This window comes from Argiope bruennichi, chromosome 4 (assembly GCF_947563725.1).
Source record: "Argiope bruennichi chromosome 4, qqArgBrue1.1, whole genome shotgun sequence".
Classification (NCBI taxonomy): Eukaryota; Metazoa; Arthropoda; class Arachnida; order Araneae; family Araneidae; genus Argiope; species Argiope bruennichi.
In genome coordinates, this window is record NC_079154.1 from 62,117,538 (window position 1) to 62,134,642 (window position 17,105).

Consider the following 17,105-nt stretch of genomic DNA (forward strand, 5'->3'; position numbering starts at 1 on the left):
TTTGTGATTCATGCACCATTAAATTTATCGGACAAAGATTATATATTTGTATATAAGACATATAAACATTCATCTTTATATAGATAGATTATATAGAACACCATTGTAATGCATGTGCAAGACTACTCAGTCAACAGTCCAAATATTTTTAGTGCAAATCAATAATTTATTACTATTGCACACATCACAAACACTAAAATATTAAATATTATAATTTAGTTCATATAAATTTTAGAACTTGTACTTCTATAAATCTCCTATTAACTTTGAACAATTTACATAGAATTACTCTTTGCTACGTTAACGGGCCGAGGGGGCCTGGTGGTAAGGTCTCGGCTCTTGAGCCGTAGGGTTTCAGGTTCGAGACCCGATTCAACCGAAGAACCGTCGTGTAAGGGGGTCTGTTGCACGTTAAATCCGTCAAGGCCAAACGTCCTCCCTCTGGTGTGGCGTGGTGTGGGAAGGGGGGTGCCAGCTCAGGTGTCGTCCTCGTCATCTGACCGAGGTTCAGAATTACGAGGTCCGTCCCAAAATAGCCCTAGTTTTGCTTAAAACGGGACGTTAATATAATTAACTAACTCTGCTACATTAATTTAAAGACAGGCGTTTGGGACGGAGTTCATAGATTCTATCCCTGCTGATGTTAAGAGAGGGCATCTCAGATAAGGAGTACTCTAGTTCTAAATACATTCACATATTTTATTTTATATATTTATAATTAACAACAGGGTCATTTAATTGAGAATGATTTCACTAATAAAAGCCTTTCACAGGTATAATTAAATTTTTGTCACCATTTTTCCTTCTTACAAGCATCTGTTCTGCTTTACTTTGTGAATATTATTCGACGATCATTAATATACAACGATTATAAAATTTTATCTACATTTTTAAGATTTCCGTCGAAAATAGAAGTGGATGATAAGCAACTATTGATGATATATTTAAGAATGATGAGTCTCGAAATGAGATAAAAAAATTGGCGAAATTAAGTTTGGGAGCCGATTCTTATTTATTTTAGATATATAGATTTTTCTAGTATTAATGCAAGCAATGACTGAAGCTTTTAAAAATAGAAACTAATTTAAAAAATTATTTAAATAGATTATCAACAATTCTACCAATCGGGGAGCAAGAAAAATTATATTGTAATTCTGTATTTTACATTGCAAATAAAAGATATTTTTATTGATGTTATTTTTTTATTTTGAGTACTCTATGTAACTTATGAATGAAGAATTGATTTTGCCTTCCTTCCCGTGGTGACAAAAACCGCAGCTACACTGATGATATAAATGTGAATTATATTCGAAAAAACTGTCATATATATTTATATAACAGTTTGTACTAATATAATATGAGAGTTTTTATAGTGTGTGTGTATATTATTTGGCTCATATATTCAAAGAATTGTACAATTCTCATCCTAGTTTACATGATTTAGTTTTATAAATGCATGAGAGACATAATTCGTATACTTTCAAGAAAGATGTCACAACTTCAGCTTCGGTCTTTATTACCGGAAGAACAATAAATCTAAATAGACAAACTTTAAAAGCCGATGCTGTAAAATTCCATTTCTGGCATTGTGAGGCAACTTTTAAGTGAACAATATGAAATTGCAAATGTGTATTCATCTGCTACTTGTTACTTAGAATTATTCTATAAACGTCAATACAAAGGCATTGTAATGCGCATAGAAAGTTCGAAGTTTATTCGTCATTCGTATTTTAGTAACCGTTTTACCGTTTACAACAAAGAAAAATTCTACATTACACAATTTTAAGATTCCCAGAATTAGTCTACTTAGGAAATAATAAATCATATTCATTTATTAATTTAATCGCATTTCTGAAGTGCACTCAAAATGATTGGGAAATCTCTACTCCAGCCAGGTGTATGTTAAACATGCAATTCAAATATTTAATTTTTCTGTTAAGCTTACAAGTATAAATAGGAGAACGCGGCAACATTTGTTATCATTTCCTCCTGTTCTGTGAGAAAGCAGTTCCAAAATGATTTCTCAGGTAACAAATTTTCATTTCATTTTGTGTTAATCAAAATATCAACCCTAACCCTTCGTATTTACCACAAATCTGCAGACTAAAAATTAAAATAAATAAATTAAATAATAAATGTTAAGCAAGTTAAGTTAATATCCATTATAAATAAGTTGATTTTAAATTGTATTTTACCCTGTATCATCCCTATTAAGCTGCGTTTTTAGGTAGATCCCTTATATGAAGATATGCAATGATTCTCATGATACGACATCAGGAAAAGTTCTGCGAATCTTCACCGACTTATAGTACTTAGAAACAAAACCCTTCGTTTAAAAGTTTAAAAGTTTATACATATATATAAACTTATGTTTATTGTATATATATCCATTATACATACGTTTTGTTACCTAAATGAGTTTTTATTAATTTAGTTTAATGTTTGTCGTGTTACTGAGAGTACACTGTAATAAAAAATTGCAATCTTTATAATTTTTACCCAACTATGGGTACTTGTATTAACCGCATAACAGCGATTAACCAACAATAAAAGATTGCCAAAGATATAATGTCATTCTATTGAAGATGTTCGCTAATGACATGCGAATAAGCCTAAAGTTCTAGTGGAATGAAGTTACACAAGTAACGATGCATATTTTAAAAACATTATACATTCCATTAATAGTTATAATTAAAATAATTAAAAGTGCAACAGATAAGATCATAGTTTTAAAATTAATCAACAAAAGCAGACGAATTTTTACCTCCAGTATAATTGAAAAATCAAACGATAAATTCCTATACTTTTTATCATAAAATGGTATTATCTGCATTTAAGGTATCCGACTAGGTTGTAAAGATGCTTTTCCCAGACAAATTTGATTTTTTTTTTTATGATTTGAAAATAAATCCAAACCTCGAAGATTCTAAAACAGACTTTTTTAATATATATATGATAGAGCTGTAGATACAATAATTTCAATTATACACAACAAATAAAAATGAAAACGGAAATAATGATATTTTTAACCGAAAATGAGTGTTTTATTTTATTTTTACCGTAAAATTATTCAAATAATATTTGATATGTTTATATAAACTCTCTTCTTACTCAGTCGTAGTTTACTTATTTTTGGCATTTCTGTTAAAAATGCGTGAAAACTATATTTGTTTCCAGCGCATTTGGATGAATTAATTTACAAGTACAATATCTAAACGCATTTTCTGAAGAATGAATGTTTCACAGTGATTGATTATGACCAGAATAGTAGATTTTGATGGAGAGCCTGGTCGATTAGCCTATAATCTCCGCTCCCTAAAAATGCTATTGAAAAATTAACTGTGCAACAATAATATAACATAATAATGTAGTGCATAGTGAAATAGAATTTTTAAGAACTTGTTAGGGTGATTGATTATCGAAAAACAGGATATCTCAAAATCAATTCAATAAAATTTCATGAAATTTGATATGCAAATATCCAAAAGCTTTGCAGGTGTGATATACAGCGGATTTTCAGATGGCTTCATTTAGTTTTACAAAGTACAAAACATAGAGAAATTTTCACAAAAAAAATCGTTAATGGTAACTTCAAATACTTATAAAATTTTTATTTATTAAAATAATTCTTATCTTAGGGTCTGTTACATTTTATGTAGTTTGAACTATAATAATATATAGTATATATTGGTGAAATAAAATTTAAATATTCCCATTATTTTACTCTGTTTTTCATAACATTGAAAATTTCGCTAAATTTTCATTAAATAAGCAGTTTTTTCTTTCAAAACCTAAGGCAATGAGTGTATTTTTTTCTTCTAATAGTGACCTTTCGAGTTTGTTTCATCTATATGGTATAATAAAAAGTGTTTATGTATCATTTTTTTTAAAATTTGTCTCCGAACCTGGTCGGATACCTTAATTGAAAGAACCATAATTGCAAATGATAATTAATTTCTACAAATATATTTGCAATGCGAAAATAAACTTTTAGTGCTTGCCAACTGATGCAAAACTGTGGCATTTGCATTTGCTTAAAAACTTCAAAGCTTTCCAATGATATAAACTTTCTAAAAAAAGAGTGTATTTGTATATTATTTTATAATATTTGTTTTCTTAAAATTATCTATTTGGTAATAAATATTGAGTTGTACTATAGCAATAGAATTATTAACTATGATTGCTTCAAAATTTAATATGCCGTTGTTTTTCTTGAAGGTTAAAAAAAGAATTCGAACAATAACTTAAATTATAAAGAACATTTGCCTTTCAGCTTGCCGAGAGGAATTTTAATACGCTATTGTTCTAAAAAAGAGACACTAAACAAGTAATAAATATTTCAGTGGAGGTATATAGTGGAAGTAAGAAGTTCGGAAAATTTATCAAGGAAAGGTAGAAACAGAAGGAATTATTGAAATTTCAAAAAAAAGTTGATTAAGGTTTAGTAACTGATCGGTAATTTCATGACACCAGCTTTACCCTTCATCAATCTTATTCTACGATTAAGAATTTATCAAACGAAATCTTCCAAGAAGTAGCAAACTTTATAATTTTACATGGCCACAGTTTTTTTCATGTTCTTTTTCTTTTGTTCAAAATTATCCAAGAAATTTCGTATCTTTTCAATTTTTTTTTTTTTTTTTTGTTTTGATGCATATGTTTAAGAAACTATTAAATACAATTATGAATAAATGATTTCATACTAAGCAATTAATAGTTTTCATAATTAGTACTGTTTATAAATAATATCTTAAAAATGGAATACAGTATAAAATCAAAAATAATTCTAATTCGACTCCGTTGAATCTAAAACTGATCTAAGCCTTTAATATTACTAATAAAAATATTAGATTTTTAATACTAAAGGATGGATTTAAGGAAATAAAAAGACTAGTCAAGGAACATGGACGAATCGCTTTTTGGCATGGATATGCATTTTACATTTTTAGTTGAGAAATTTTAATACAAATGAATTGAGCATTTAAAAATTACTTAGTAATTACTAATCATTAAAAATATCCATCATTCATACTTCTTTTATTCAAAAGGTAAATACAGTTTGTTACCATTATAAATAACCCTTATAACCATTGTAACAATTATAATTCCTTTCAGGAATGCTTTGCTCTTTAGAATTAAAACTAATTTAGATTAATTTCGTTATGGATTAATAAAAAATATTTACTTTCTCCGAGTATCAAAATGCGTTATTGCCATTTTAAAAGCATTTACTTTTTGATAATAAATTAAAAATTGTATATTTATTTATATGTTACAGGTTTTTGTCTTATCTGCTTTAGCGGTGATTGCTTTAGCCTATGGTCAGTATGAAGTAAGTCATTCTTTCCTTTCCAATTTTCCTGCTTTTGTAGTAATTTACCTCGTGCTTCATTAAAAATAATTTGATTTAATACAGAAAATTTAAGTTTAAAAATTTCGGAGGTATTTATCGTTCATTCTCTCAAGGAGTCTAAAACTAGGTCGAAATTCAATCTGAAGAGTATTATGTCATAATTGAATGAATGAAGAAAAAAGCCCCTTTAAAACATTTTTATTGCACAATGCATGGTAGAATAATTACCTCGTAAAATTTTGCTTATTGCATAAAAAATATATACAAATTTTAATTAGTACGTTTGAGGTTCGGGTGGTTTGAAAGTAGACTTTCAATTGCGACATCTGCAGATTCTTTGGTATATAAACCTGGTATACATCAAATTTGATATCAATGGTCAAAAGTATTTTTAATTAAATGCCACAATGATTTGGAAAGTATGTGAAGAGGAGCAGACTCAGATGTCCTACATGTCCTCTGACCCTGATTCAGAATTGCTAGCACCATCCCAAAACAGCCTCTATCTATTTTCAATAAGTGAATATAACTGAAATAATGTGACATCATTTATATTTATTGTTATTCTATTAGGGGTAAGATTATTAAATAATCAAGCATGTTTATATATGGGGATTCTTATTTCGTTTTAACCGAAATCCTGTGAATATGACTGCAAGTTGCTGAAATGCAGCCCTCTTTCCTGCTAATACTAGGGCACTACAAAGATCATAAGTCACCAAAAAGACCAATTGAAAGCCTCTTTTACCTCAAGAACTTCCAGAATTTATTTCCGGGGTGACAATAGAACAATCTCATCTGGAATATCTAATTAGGTCAATCCATTCGCCAGCAGGTCATCAGTTCCACTGACAATCATGTATTTGAAAAGCAGTTATATGAAGGATCAAGTAAATAAAGAACAAATGAGCAACAAGTAAACATGCTCTAACTAAATAATTCTTATGAAAGGCATAAATTTAAAACTGTCTTAAGGAACATAGAATTTTCAAAATAACCAAGTATTTAGCATAAAAACAAAAAATAAATTAAATTTCTGTTATTAATAATTAATTTTCATAAATTAATTTTAAATTTTTAAAAAAAAACTTAAAATGATTATAAAGTAAAGTTTTAACTTTATAAATTGAAACAGAAATAGAAAAATATGAAATAAATTATTTAAGAATTAAAATTTAAAAACTATAAATGATAAATTAATTAATTAAAAAATAAAAAATAAACTAATAAATTAAGTATAAACAATGCTACAAGTTATTCAAAACACTGTGAACTTCGCCAAACTGTTAGTTAAATATATGCAGTAAAAGTGAGAAAAATTTAAGCATATAGGTGTGCAAATGTTTCATTTTCAACTAGAAACAGGATTGATTTATTAGAAATAGAATAGAATATTTCTTCTATAAAGTAACATAATGCAAAAATATTTTGATTAATGGATACTTGATTTTCTATTATAACATCCGCGTTGTCTACTCCAGTCATAGTCAAGATAATTTTTTTAAGCCTTTGGAAATATGCATATACATCAATTTAAAAAATACTTCAAATGATATAAAGAAAATGCTTTAAATGATATAAGAGAGCAATTTTAAGTTATGTGAGTTAATGAATGTGCTTTTTAAAAATTAACTTTCCTTTCAATCGTATTTAATAAACTGTTCTTGACACATTAACACTTTTTAAATAAAACAAAAAACCTACTCTTCTGCGACTAAAACTTCGAATTATGAAGATTTAAATATCTTTGTTTTAGACAATTTCACTAAATACGTAGAGGAAGATACGAAGAGGATAATATTTCCGGAAGACTGCATATGCCATTTTATTACCATTTGGAACATTGTCCCGATGTTAGAAATGTATGATTCTAATAGCTTAGGCATTAGCTATTGAATCATTTAGAGTATATACCATATATATTCATTTAAAACTTATTAATTGCGAAAAAAATGTCTTTTTATCAATCAAATATTTTGCTATCCTAATAAAAATTAATAAATTTTTCACCGTTTTTTACAAAATAGAGGAAATGATCTTATTTTTCGTGTTTTTAGTAATTATAATCAAATAAAATATCGTTGTGCTTTCTTCAAAAATTAAAAGAATAGAATCAATAAAAAATTAGCACTTTACCAAATTAATGTTTCATGTCCTTTATCGACCCTTCTAATCGGATTATTTTTAGCATTTAATGCATAATCTTATTAATATATAGATTTATTAATATGTAGAACCATATCATCTTTGTTAATAATAAAAATGGATTTTGTATTCAAACTCTTCACATAGATGTCACTACGAATCAACCCTTCATAATTATAAGTTATGTCTCTCTTTTTTCCACACTTTTCATACATTATCAATTGAATAATGAAAATTAGGCACCAAATAATTAGTTAATTATCAACATCTAATTCTCATTTAAAAATTGGATAACTGAATTAATAATTTACTAAATAATTAGATAATATATATTCGAATTTAAAGTATTCTTATATCGGCATATGACTCTGCATTTGAAAGTGCAAATTGTAAACACGCGATACGACACAAAATAAACATTTTTCTCATTCTAGGATATTACTACCAACGACTGAAAGTGTTTTTAAAAAGAATAAAATTAAAACACAGACTACATCAATTCCAAGTGACAGCGAGTATCTCACCCGTTCTATTTTAATAAAACAAAATCCTCGTTGCCAGATTCAACAGCAGAAAAACAGTTTAATTTAACACAAAACAATATTTAAAATATTTTTGCAGCAATTACTTCTAAAACAAACATGAACAATTTTAACAATTAAACAAATACAGAACGCCAACAATTATTTATAATATTTAGTTACGTGTGAACCACAATGCCTTGCGATGATGAGTTGCGTTACTCACAACCTGTTCCTGCTCTTATTTCTTTTTTAAATTTACACTTTATAAAATCAGCAAAATCAGCTTTTATGAAACTAGAAAAAGAAAAAAATCAAAAGAGAGAAAAGAATGAAAAAAATTGAGCTTTTTCCGGATGATTAATCGGTTTAAACAGATATTCAACTCTTTTAGAATTTTTTTCTAAAAAAGAAAATTTTATTATTTTTAAAATATTAAAAATATCGATCTTGCTATATAATTTTTTTAAATATTAGATACATCACTTAAAGGTATAAAATATTACATAAAATTCTCCCTGAAAAATTTAGTGTTAGAAAATTATGATGCTGTTAGGTTTCAAATAAATATCTACACGCCAGAGGTTTCTTTCTTTTTTTTTTTTTTTTTTTTTTAATTTTCCTAAAAAATGTGGATTGCATTCTACAACGAAGGAGATTTTTATAAAAACTTTCTTAACCAATTATTCCAATCAGTTATAGAAAAAGAATGGAACTTCCTGTTAAAAAAAAGTAAAATCAGTTGAAATCGGCCAAAAATATAAGTGCAAGCCAGCACAACTTTCCCTCATTCTATGCAGTATCAGAAAGAACTCACATTAGCGTAGAGTAACGTTAGAATGTTTTTCTAATTTAGAAAGTGTTTATTGAACTCATGATTTTTAGATAATTATCTTGAATAATAATTATAGCTCGATTATCATCATTCTCTAAAGAACATATACAAGGTAATCCAAATTAAAGTATCTCTGTTTGAGACAGTTTCGCAAGATAAGACATTGACATATCGTCTTCCTATTTGAAAGGTATATATATATCAGGCCATTGGAAATTAATTGGTGCAACAAAAAAAAATAGTTCAAACAGCGTCCTCTTGATAAAAATGAGGAATTACAGTAGCCGCACTATTTGGCAGCGTTGTTATCGTTTTGGTAGAAACACGGGTAGAGATATTTGGTTGAATCATTTAATAGCAAAGCATGCCCCGGTAACGACAGATGATCAAAGAATGTTCAAAACCCTCTATTTTATCCGTTACAACGGCCCTTTTGGAAATTTTGTTCGCAATCACTGCCCTCACAGACGTATAATTAAAATCATTTCTACTTAAAGAAATGTAATAATAAAGCTAATTTCCTATTCCTCATATTTTGATAGTTATAGGTTGAGCTATCTTATATTTTCCTTACATTTAATGAATCACAGCGTTTCATTTTCATGTAGAAGCACCTGTTTACACTTTTTTACACAAATCATTTTTCCACGGTCTGATACATGTATCCTCTAAGTATGAAGAAATAACGTCTGCTGCTTATTTGGCCAAGGCGCCATTAACACAGTACTTTAAGCTGAGTCATCCTGTTCAATGAATTAAAAAAAGTCTCATAAAATAAAAATTCAGCGAAATATATTGTCTAAAATATTTTAAATTTTACCGTAATATATATTCCATGAAAAAAAGGGTGAAAAATCATTCTGCCTTTTTTAGACTGTTCATCAACCCCAACCTTATAAATATGGATTCAATGTGAAGGATGAAGATGGCAAACATCATTATGAAGAAGTTCGCGATGGCAAGGACATGAAGGGAAGGTATGAAACAACGGATGCCAGAGGAATCCACCGACAGGTCAACTACAAAGCTGACAAAGAGGGTTATAAGATACATTATAGGACCAATGGACGCAGAACCGCTTACCAGAACTCTGCTACCAGTCCCATAATCTCAGACGTTCATTACAGACATAGAAGAGATGCCGAACCTGAGAACTCAGACTCTTCCGATAGGAAAGGCAGATATGCCGAGTCCGAGAACTCAAGCTCTCCCAACAGGCATGGAGGATATGGCGGGCTCGAGAACTCAAGCTCTTCCAATAGGAAAGGAGGATATGACAGGCCCGAAAACTCAGGCTCTCCCAACAGGCACGAAGGATATGCCTGGCCCGAGAACTCAGATTCTTCCAATAGGAAAGGAGGATATGACGGGTCCGAGAACTCAGACTCTTCAAATAGGAAAGGAAGATATGGCGGAACCGAGAATTCAGGCTCTCCCAACAGGCACGGAGGATATGCCGGATCCGAGAACTCAGATTTCACAGATAGGAAAAGAAGATATGACGGCCCCGAGAACTCGGACTCTTCCAATTGGAAAAGAGGATATGACGGTCCCGAGAATTCGGACTCTTCCAATAGAAAAAGAGGATATGACGGGCACGAGAACTCAGACTCTTCCGATAGGAAAGGAAGATATGACGGGCCCAAGAACTCGGACTCTTCCACTAGGAAAAGAGGATATGACGGATCCGAGAACTCGGACTCTTCCAATTGGAAAAGAGGATATGACGGTCCCGAGAATTCGGACTCTTCCAATAGAAAAAGAGGATATGACGGGCACGAGAACTCAGACTCTTCCGATAGGAAAGGAAGATATGACGGGCCCAAGAACTCGGACTCTTCAAACAGGAAAGGAAGATATGGCGGAACCGAGAATTCAGGCTCTCCCAACAGGCATGGAGGATATGCCGGGCCCGAGAACTCAGACTCTTCCGATAGGAAAGGAAGATATGACGGACCCAAAAACTCAGGCTCTTCCAACAGGCACGGAGGATATGCCGGTCCCGAGAATTCGGAATCTTCCAATTGGAAAAGAGGATATGATGGGCCCGAGAACTCCGACTCTTCCAATTCGAGAAGAGGATATGATGGGCCCGAGAACTCGGATTCTTCCAATAGGAAAAGCGGATATGACGGGCCCGAGAAGTCAGGCTCTTCCAACAGGCACGGAGGATATGCCGGGCCAGAGACCTCAGACGCTTCCGATAGGAAAGGAAGATATGACGGGCCCGAGAACTCAGACTCTCCCAACAGGCACGGAGGATATGACGGGCCCGAGAACTCAGACTCTTCCGATAGGAAAGGAACATATGACGGACCTAATAACTCAGGCTCCCCCAACAGGCACGGAGGATATGCCGGGCCTGAGAAAGACTCTTCCAATAGGAAAGGAAGATATGCCTGGCCAGCGACCTCAGACTCTTCCGATAGGAAAGGAAGATATGATGGACCCGAGAACTCAGGCTCTCCTAATAGGCACGGTGGATATGCCGGGCCAGCGACCTCAGACGCTCCCAATGGGCAAGGAGGATATACCGGACCTATAATCTCAGACGCTCCCAACGGGCAAGAAGGAAATGCCATCCCTGTGATCTCAGGCACTCCCAACGTGCAAGGAGGAAATGCCGGACCCGTGATCTCAGACGCTCCCAATGGACAAGTAGGATATACTGAACCCATAATCTCAGATGCTCCCAACGGGCAAGGAGTAAATGCCATCCCTGTGATATCAGACGCTCCCAATGAACAAGGCGGATATACTGGGTTCTTGACCTCAAATGCTCCTAACGGGCAAGGCGGATATGCCGGGCCAGTGACCTCGGACGCTCCTAATGGGCAAGGAGGATATGCTGGGCCCGTAACATCAAACATTCCCAACGGGCAAGTAGGATACATCGCACCTGTAATCTCAGACGCTCCCAACGGGCAAATAGGATACATCGCACCCGTATTCTCAGATGCTCTCAACGGGCAAGGAGGAAATGTCATCCCTGTGATATCAGACACTCCCTACGGTCAAGGAGGAAATGCTGGGCCCATTATTTTAGACGCTTTCAGTGGACAAGGAGGAAATGCCGGACTAGGACTTGCTGGTCCTGGAGCTGTAGGGCAAGGAGGTGTTGATGTTGGAAAAACAGGATTAAGTTTAGCTGCTGAAGGATATGGAGATTTTGGTACCATTGGTCCAACTGTTTAAAATGTATTCATCATATTTAAAAAAGCAATATTTGTTAGTGATTGTAAATACTTTTCAATAAACTTATTGCTTTTGTTCATTTGTTTTTATTAATAGTTTTTCTTATAATTTAATGAGCAATGAGGTTTTTAACTTTAATATGCAAGAAAAATCAACCTCGCTTTTTTTCACTTTCAAAAACTAAATCACCGTAAAGTCACAAGGAAATTGCTTTCATATGAAGTAACGTTAATAGCATTTCATTAAGCATCGCAATGTCTTAATATTCCTTTCTCTGAGAGTTTTAAAGCTATTTTCATATAATTATATATTTATGACAAATAAGAATCCTAATATTTGCATTTTCATATCTCCGACGATAAGAAAAATTCATGAAACATAAATAAAACTTTTTCCTAATACTTCTATTTTAAAGGGGTTGTTTCTTATTTTTTTCTGCCAAATAGATTTTTATAATTTAAATAAAAAGTATATTGCAAGTTTTTATTTATAAATTTCGGCATCACAGCTTCTTTTCTGGTTGTTTCAACAAATTTGATAAAATTTCGAATATAACATCAAAAGAAAAATTTTAGTGATGAAAAGTAAATGTGTATATGCTATTAGTATTAAAGAGAATTCTGACATAAGAATTTCGAAATCTTAGAGTTTTTCGTTATTAATAACTTTTTTTCTTAAGCTCAAGAATCTGCTCAATCCATGGCAAATCCATGCAATCCAAAATGGAAATTAAAGAAAAAAGTTAAACTGAAAAAAAAACCATAAAATGTATTGCTGTAAATGAATGAATATTAAAATGTAAAAAAATGCCAAAAGAATTTATTATATGCAGGATGTTTACACTAAACTATGTCCAAAAGTCAATTTTTAGCGATTAGAAGTAGGCATACACTTCATTTGCAACATGCAATTGTTGAGGATCCAATTCATCCCAATGTTCCGATATCTGCAAAAGTGATTTCTTTCTCTTATCTGAGAGAAGGTAGAAGATCCTAAGCTTTTTTAAGATGAGTGTCAAGAGCTCTGCGCATTGAGTCTTAACTCCTTATTCAAGAGAATATAAAATAATATTGTTATGATCAAGATTGGGTCTCGTGAACCCAAAGAAATCTGGCTTTTCTGAAATGTGTTGAGTGAGACATATAATAACCACCTGTAATTGGGAATAAAAGCCGTTCTCCACTAGGCGCTTGCAGGCAGATGTAATATAGACGCGGCAAGAACATCCATGCAAAACTCATCAATTGTTATATTTCTTAAGATTTACTCCTTTTATTTTTCTTTGCATTGCATGACAGTCATTTGTGGAGATGATTTTTGAAGAGCACCGCTGATAATCATAGTGATTGTTTCTACAGTTTGGACCTAATTTGATGAATATCATCATTAGAGCCATTCACTCATTTAGCAAAATGTGGGAATTTGTTATTTAAGTTCACTAAATAAACATTGGTTCAAGGGGATAGAAGTGCCGCTTTCTTTGGTGTTCCTACAAACAACGTTATATCTTTTGATTGGTGCTGGTTTTTAAAAAAAAACATAGAAAAATGCCCTTTTCAAGCAGGCCAGCTGAAAACCGATGACTACTCGTTTCAATCTATAAACTATGTGATTCCAAAAATTAATTTTAATTATATCTTGCTATTTTGTTTAGAAGAAGGTTAAGATGATTCTAAAAATGGCAATGGAAACATTTAATTAAATAATTAAAATATATGTCAAACTTTAGTAATTTTGCTCGACTTTAACTATACATCATCTTGTTGCAGCTATCTGAAATAATTATTGCAAGAAAGTATTTTATGTTCGAGTTTAAAGCGTAAATATTTATTTTTTCAAAGACCTGGTTAGAATACTGTGGGGCGTATTGCTTAATTTTCATTGATTTTTAAATCGTCCTTGTTGGTGTTAGGTCATATGACGTTAGTGAATCCTTTACCTATCGATGGAGAAAACATTGTCGCCTTTGGCAATCAGCTATTGATTGCCAAATATTGATTGTATTGGATATTGATTGTATTTTATTGAGGATATTGATTGTATTTTATTTCATTTAAATCTTATAAACATAATTTCATGTTCATGACTCGTCAAATTATCAGACAATAAAGTCATGTTATTTTAATTATCTTATATTGGCTCCGCCATTGTGTACAAGAACCTTTCTAAAGAAGATCAATCTCATGGCATCACATAGCACTATGAAAAATGTAAATGTCTCTTCATCCGTCTTCTAAATTTCACGGTACTTTACCTTCCCTTTTTTTTTTATTCGTCTCATACGCTATACTTAAACAAAATCTTTCTTCTTTAGCTTTTAACAATAAAAGAAAGTTATATGTTCAAATAATTGAAGCGGCTCGGACTTCAGGGCAATAATGTGATCTACTGTTGGAAATTGAGCAAAATAAATAATTTTACAAAATTACAGAAATTTAATAAAAGGTTTCCAACATTATTAAGTTGGTATCAATAAAAAGAAAATTCTTTAAATTTTGAAACTGTGTAAAACTTTTCTGCAGCAATATTTCCGTAAGTTACTTTTAAAAAATACCGAAATCCAGTTTAATTTGTAGTTCGTTGAAATTCTAGTTAAAATCTGAAGAAATTCGCACACAGGTGTACATTCCCGCCCTCTAAGTGCCAAATATGGCAGCTCTAGGCATAACGGTCTGGTTTGTAGAGCGCTAACATACACGCACACTTTATTATTAGAATAGATATATTTCCGAAAAGAGGCAGAAAAAAATTAAGATACAAGCAGTTCAGACTCCTATTGAATCATTTTTAAAATACCAAGAGTCTTTGACAGTCAAAAAATAAAAAATATTTAAAAATTTGAAATTGATTAAAAAATTTCCAATTATAAAAAATGCAATAATATAGCAGGATAATACAAAAACTTGATTCGCGAATAATAAGTTATATTATACAAAAGATAGATATTCTTTTATGGAATAAGGTCCTACTTCCAACCGTTTATGAAAATGGAAATATATCTTCCTCTCTCTAGTACTTCAGACGTTAAGAAGGATACTTATGGCCGTAAAATGTGCTGTGCATCTCTCAATTTTATTTATTATTTTATGACAGCCTCAGATGGCACTAAATATTGTTACGAATCTGTAATGCTGCTTCCCAGCATAGTTGGTTCCACCATCGGAAAGAATGTTTTACAGTCATCTGTATTGGACGGAGCCCGGTGTCGCGTCGGAGGTTCTAGAGCTTGGCGACAAACTTGGAGACCATTTGGCGACTTGGCGACGAATTTGGCGACTTTGGCGCCAAAATAGATTATACCCGAAACATCGAGAATTTTCCCGATCCGTCCAGTAGGAACCGAGTTACGCCTCGAACGTTCCTGATTGGTTGAGAGGCTACTAGCCCTGCCTCCTGAGACCTATAAAAGGAGCTGCAGCTGCCGGGGAAGAGTCGTGAATTGGGTCGTCGTCGGAAGCGACAGAGCAGAGTAGTCGGAATCGACGGTAAAGAACTGGCCTTCCAGAGATAAGCGGAGCAGCGACGGAGTGAAGCTAGTACTGAACTAAGCTGTGCGCTACTGCCTGCAGTAGAGTCTTATTGTGTGCTGTTGTTGTATGCTGCTGTGTATGCTGCACGTCTCGGCTGAAGATAATCGTCTTCTATGCTGTATATAGTTGTCGTTTTTGTGCTGTCCTGTGTGTCTTCGTGTAAATAAACGTCGTTGTTTCTTTTTCTACTGCCGCCTGCTGATTGAGCGTTCTCCACACTATATAACTTCCACTATCCAAATGAACCCTGGAAATTTCGTAACAATATATTTAAAATTGAAACGCAATTAATAAATTTCATTTATTCATTTCAAATGATTTTTTCCTTAATCTTTATATTATAAATGAACATTTTAAACTGTGGATTAAGACTAGAAAATCATTTCATATCTTTTTAATCGTAACTACCTAATAACTATCCTCCATTTCTTGATTAGCTGTAAATGTATCTCTCATATTAATGGTGGCACTAGGAATTTTTTTAAAAAATGTAAAATTGTCAGTACATTAATTAGACTCTCCTACAAATTAGTTCTTCAAAAAGTGATTAGAGGAATTCCTACAGAATATGAAGATTGTATTGTTTCCTTAAACATATGAAAAGAAATTCTAGCATTCTTCTTTACTACTCACAAGTGAAAGGGAAAAGACAAAATCAATTCTAAATTTAAAAATCTGCTAGAATTCTGTCTCTTTCCATTAATTATTAATAAATGAATATTAAGAAGCATATTTTCTTTACTAAAAATAAGAAAATATTTTTTTATATTAAAAATCTGGTTATGAAAACAAAAATGCTCGCCTAAGAGAGACGATGATAGAAATCTTTTAAATGAATTAGAAAATCAACCATATTTATAATATATTTATTTTCTAAAGAATATTTAGGGATGTTCTATTTTATGATGCTTATTGTGGATGTATTCCTTTTTTCAACTCTTTGTGCTTTTGCGATTTTTTTTCACCTCTAGATTTTCCAGAAAAATAATCATTATCTAATTTTAGTGTTCTTTTCTTATTTTGATTTATATTTTTTTATTTTTAAATTTTTAATATATTTTATAATTTATTACAGCTATAAGGAATTCTTGAAATAGGTTTTAATCAAATTCAGTAGCCTCTCTTTTCTACCTCTCTTTGAATTGAAAATTTAATTCAAATTAAACAATTAATTAATAAGAAATTTTTGAAATTGTTAAAATATCACATTATGCCATTCAGAACATAATGTATTAAATTTCAGAATTCTAATACGACAGAAACAGAATTAAAGAAAGATGATAAAATTTCATCTTTTCAGACATGAAGGAATTTCAATGTATATTAAAATTCCCCACATGAAGATTAACATGATTCATGAAATTTATTACTTTCTCGTATACGTAGCAAATAGAAAAAAAAATAGCAATAGACAAAAAATTGGAACTAGAAATTTTGATTAATCTCCACTTTTTAGACCTCTCTGTGTTCGAAAAACACATTTTTGAAAAATGTCTGTCTCTTCATCTGTCTGTGACAATGATAAC

General features: G+C 31.6%; 1 protein-coding gene across 1 annotated transcript; it reads left to right on the forward strand.

Annotated features, from left to right (window-relative positions):
- The first annotated feature begins 1,902 nt into the window (after positions 1–1,902).
- LOC129965410 (collagen alpha-1(II) chain-like) lies at positions 1,903–12,128 on the forward strand. Its single transcript, XM_056079262.1, has 3 exons — positions 1,903–2,027; positions 5,279–5,332; positions 9,728–12,128. The coding sequence occupies exons 1-3, from the start codon at positions 2,016–2,018 to the stop codon at positions 12,047–12,049; spliced, it is 2,388 nt and encodes a 795-aa protein (XP_055935237.1). The 5' UTR covers positions 1,903–2,015; the 3' UTR covers positions 12,050–12,128.
- Positions 12,129–17,105: the final 4,977 nt, after the last annotated feature.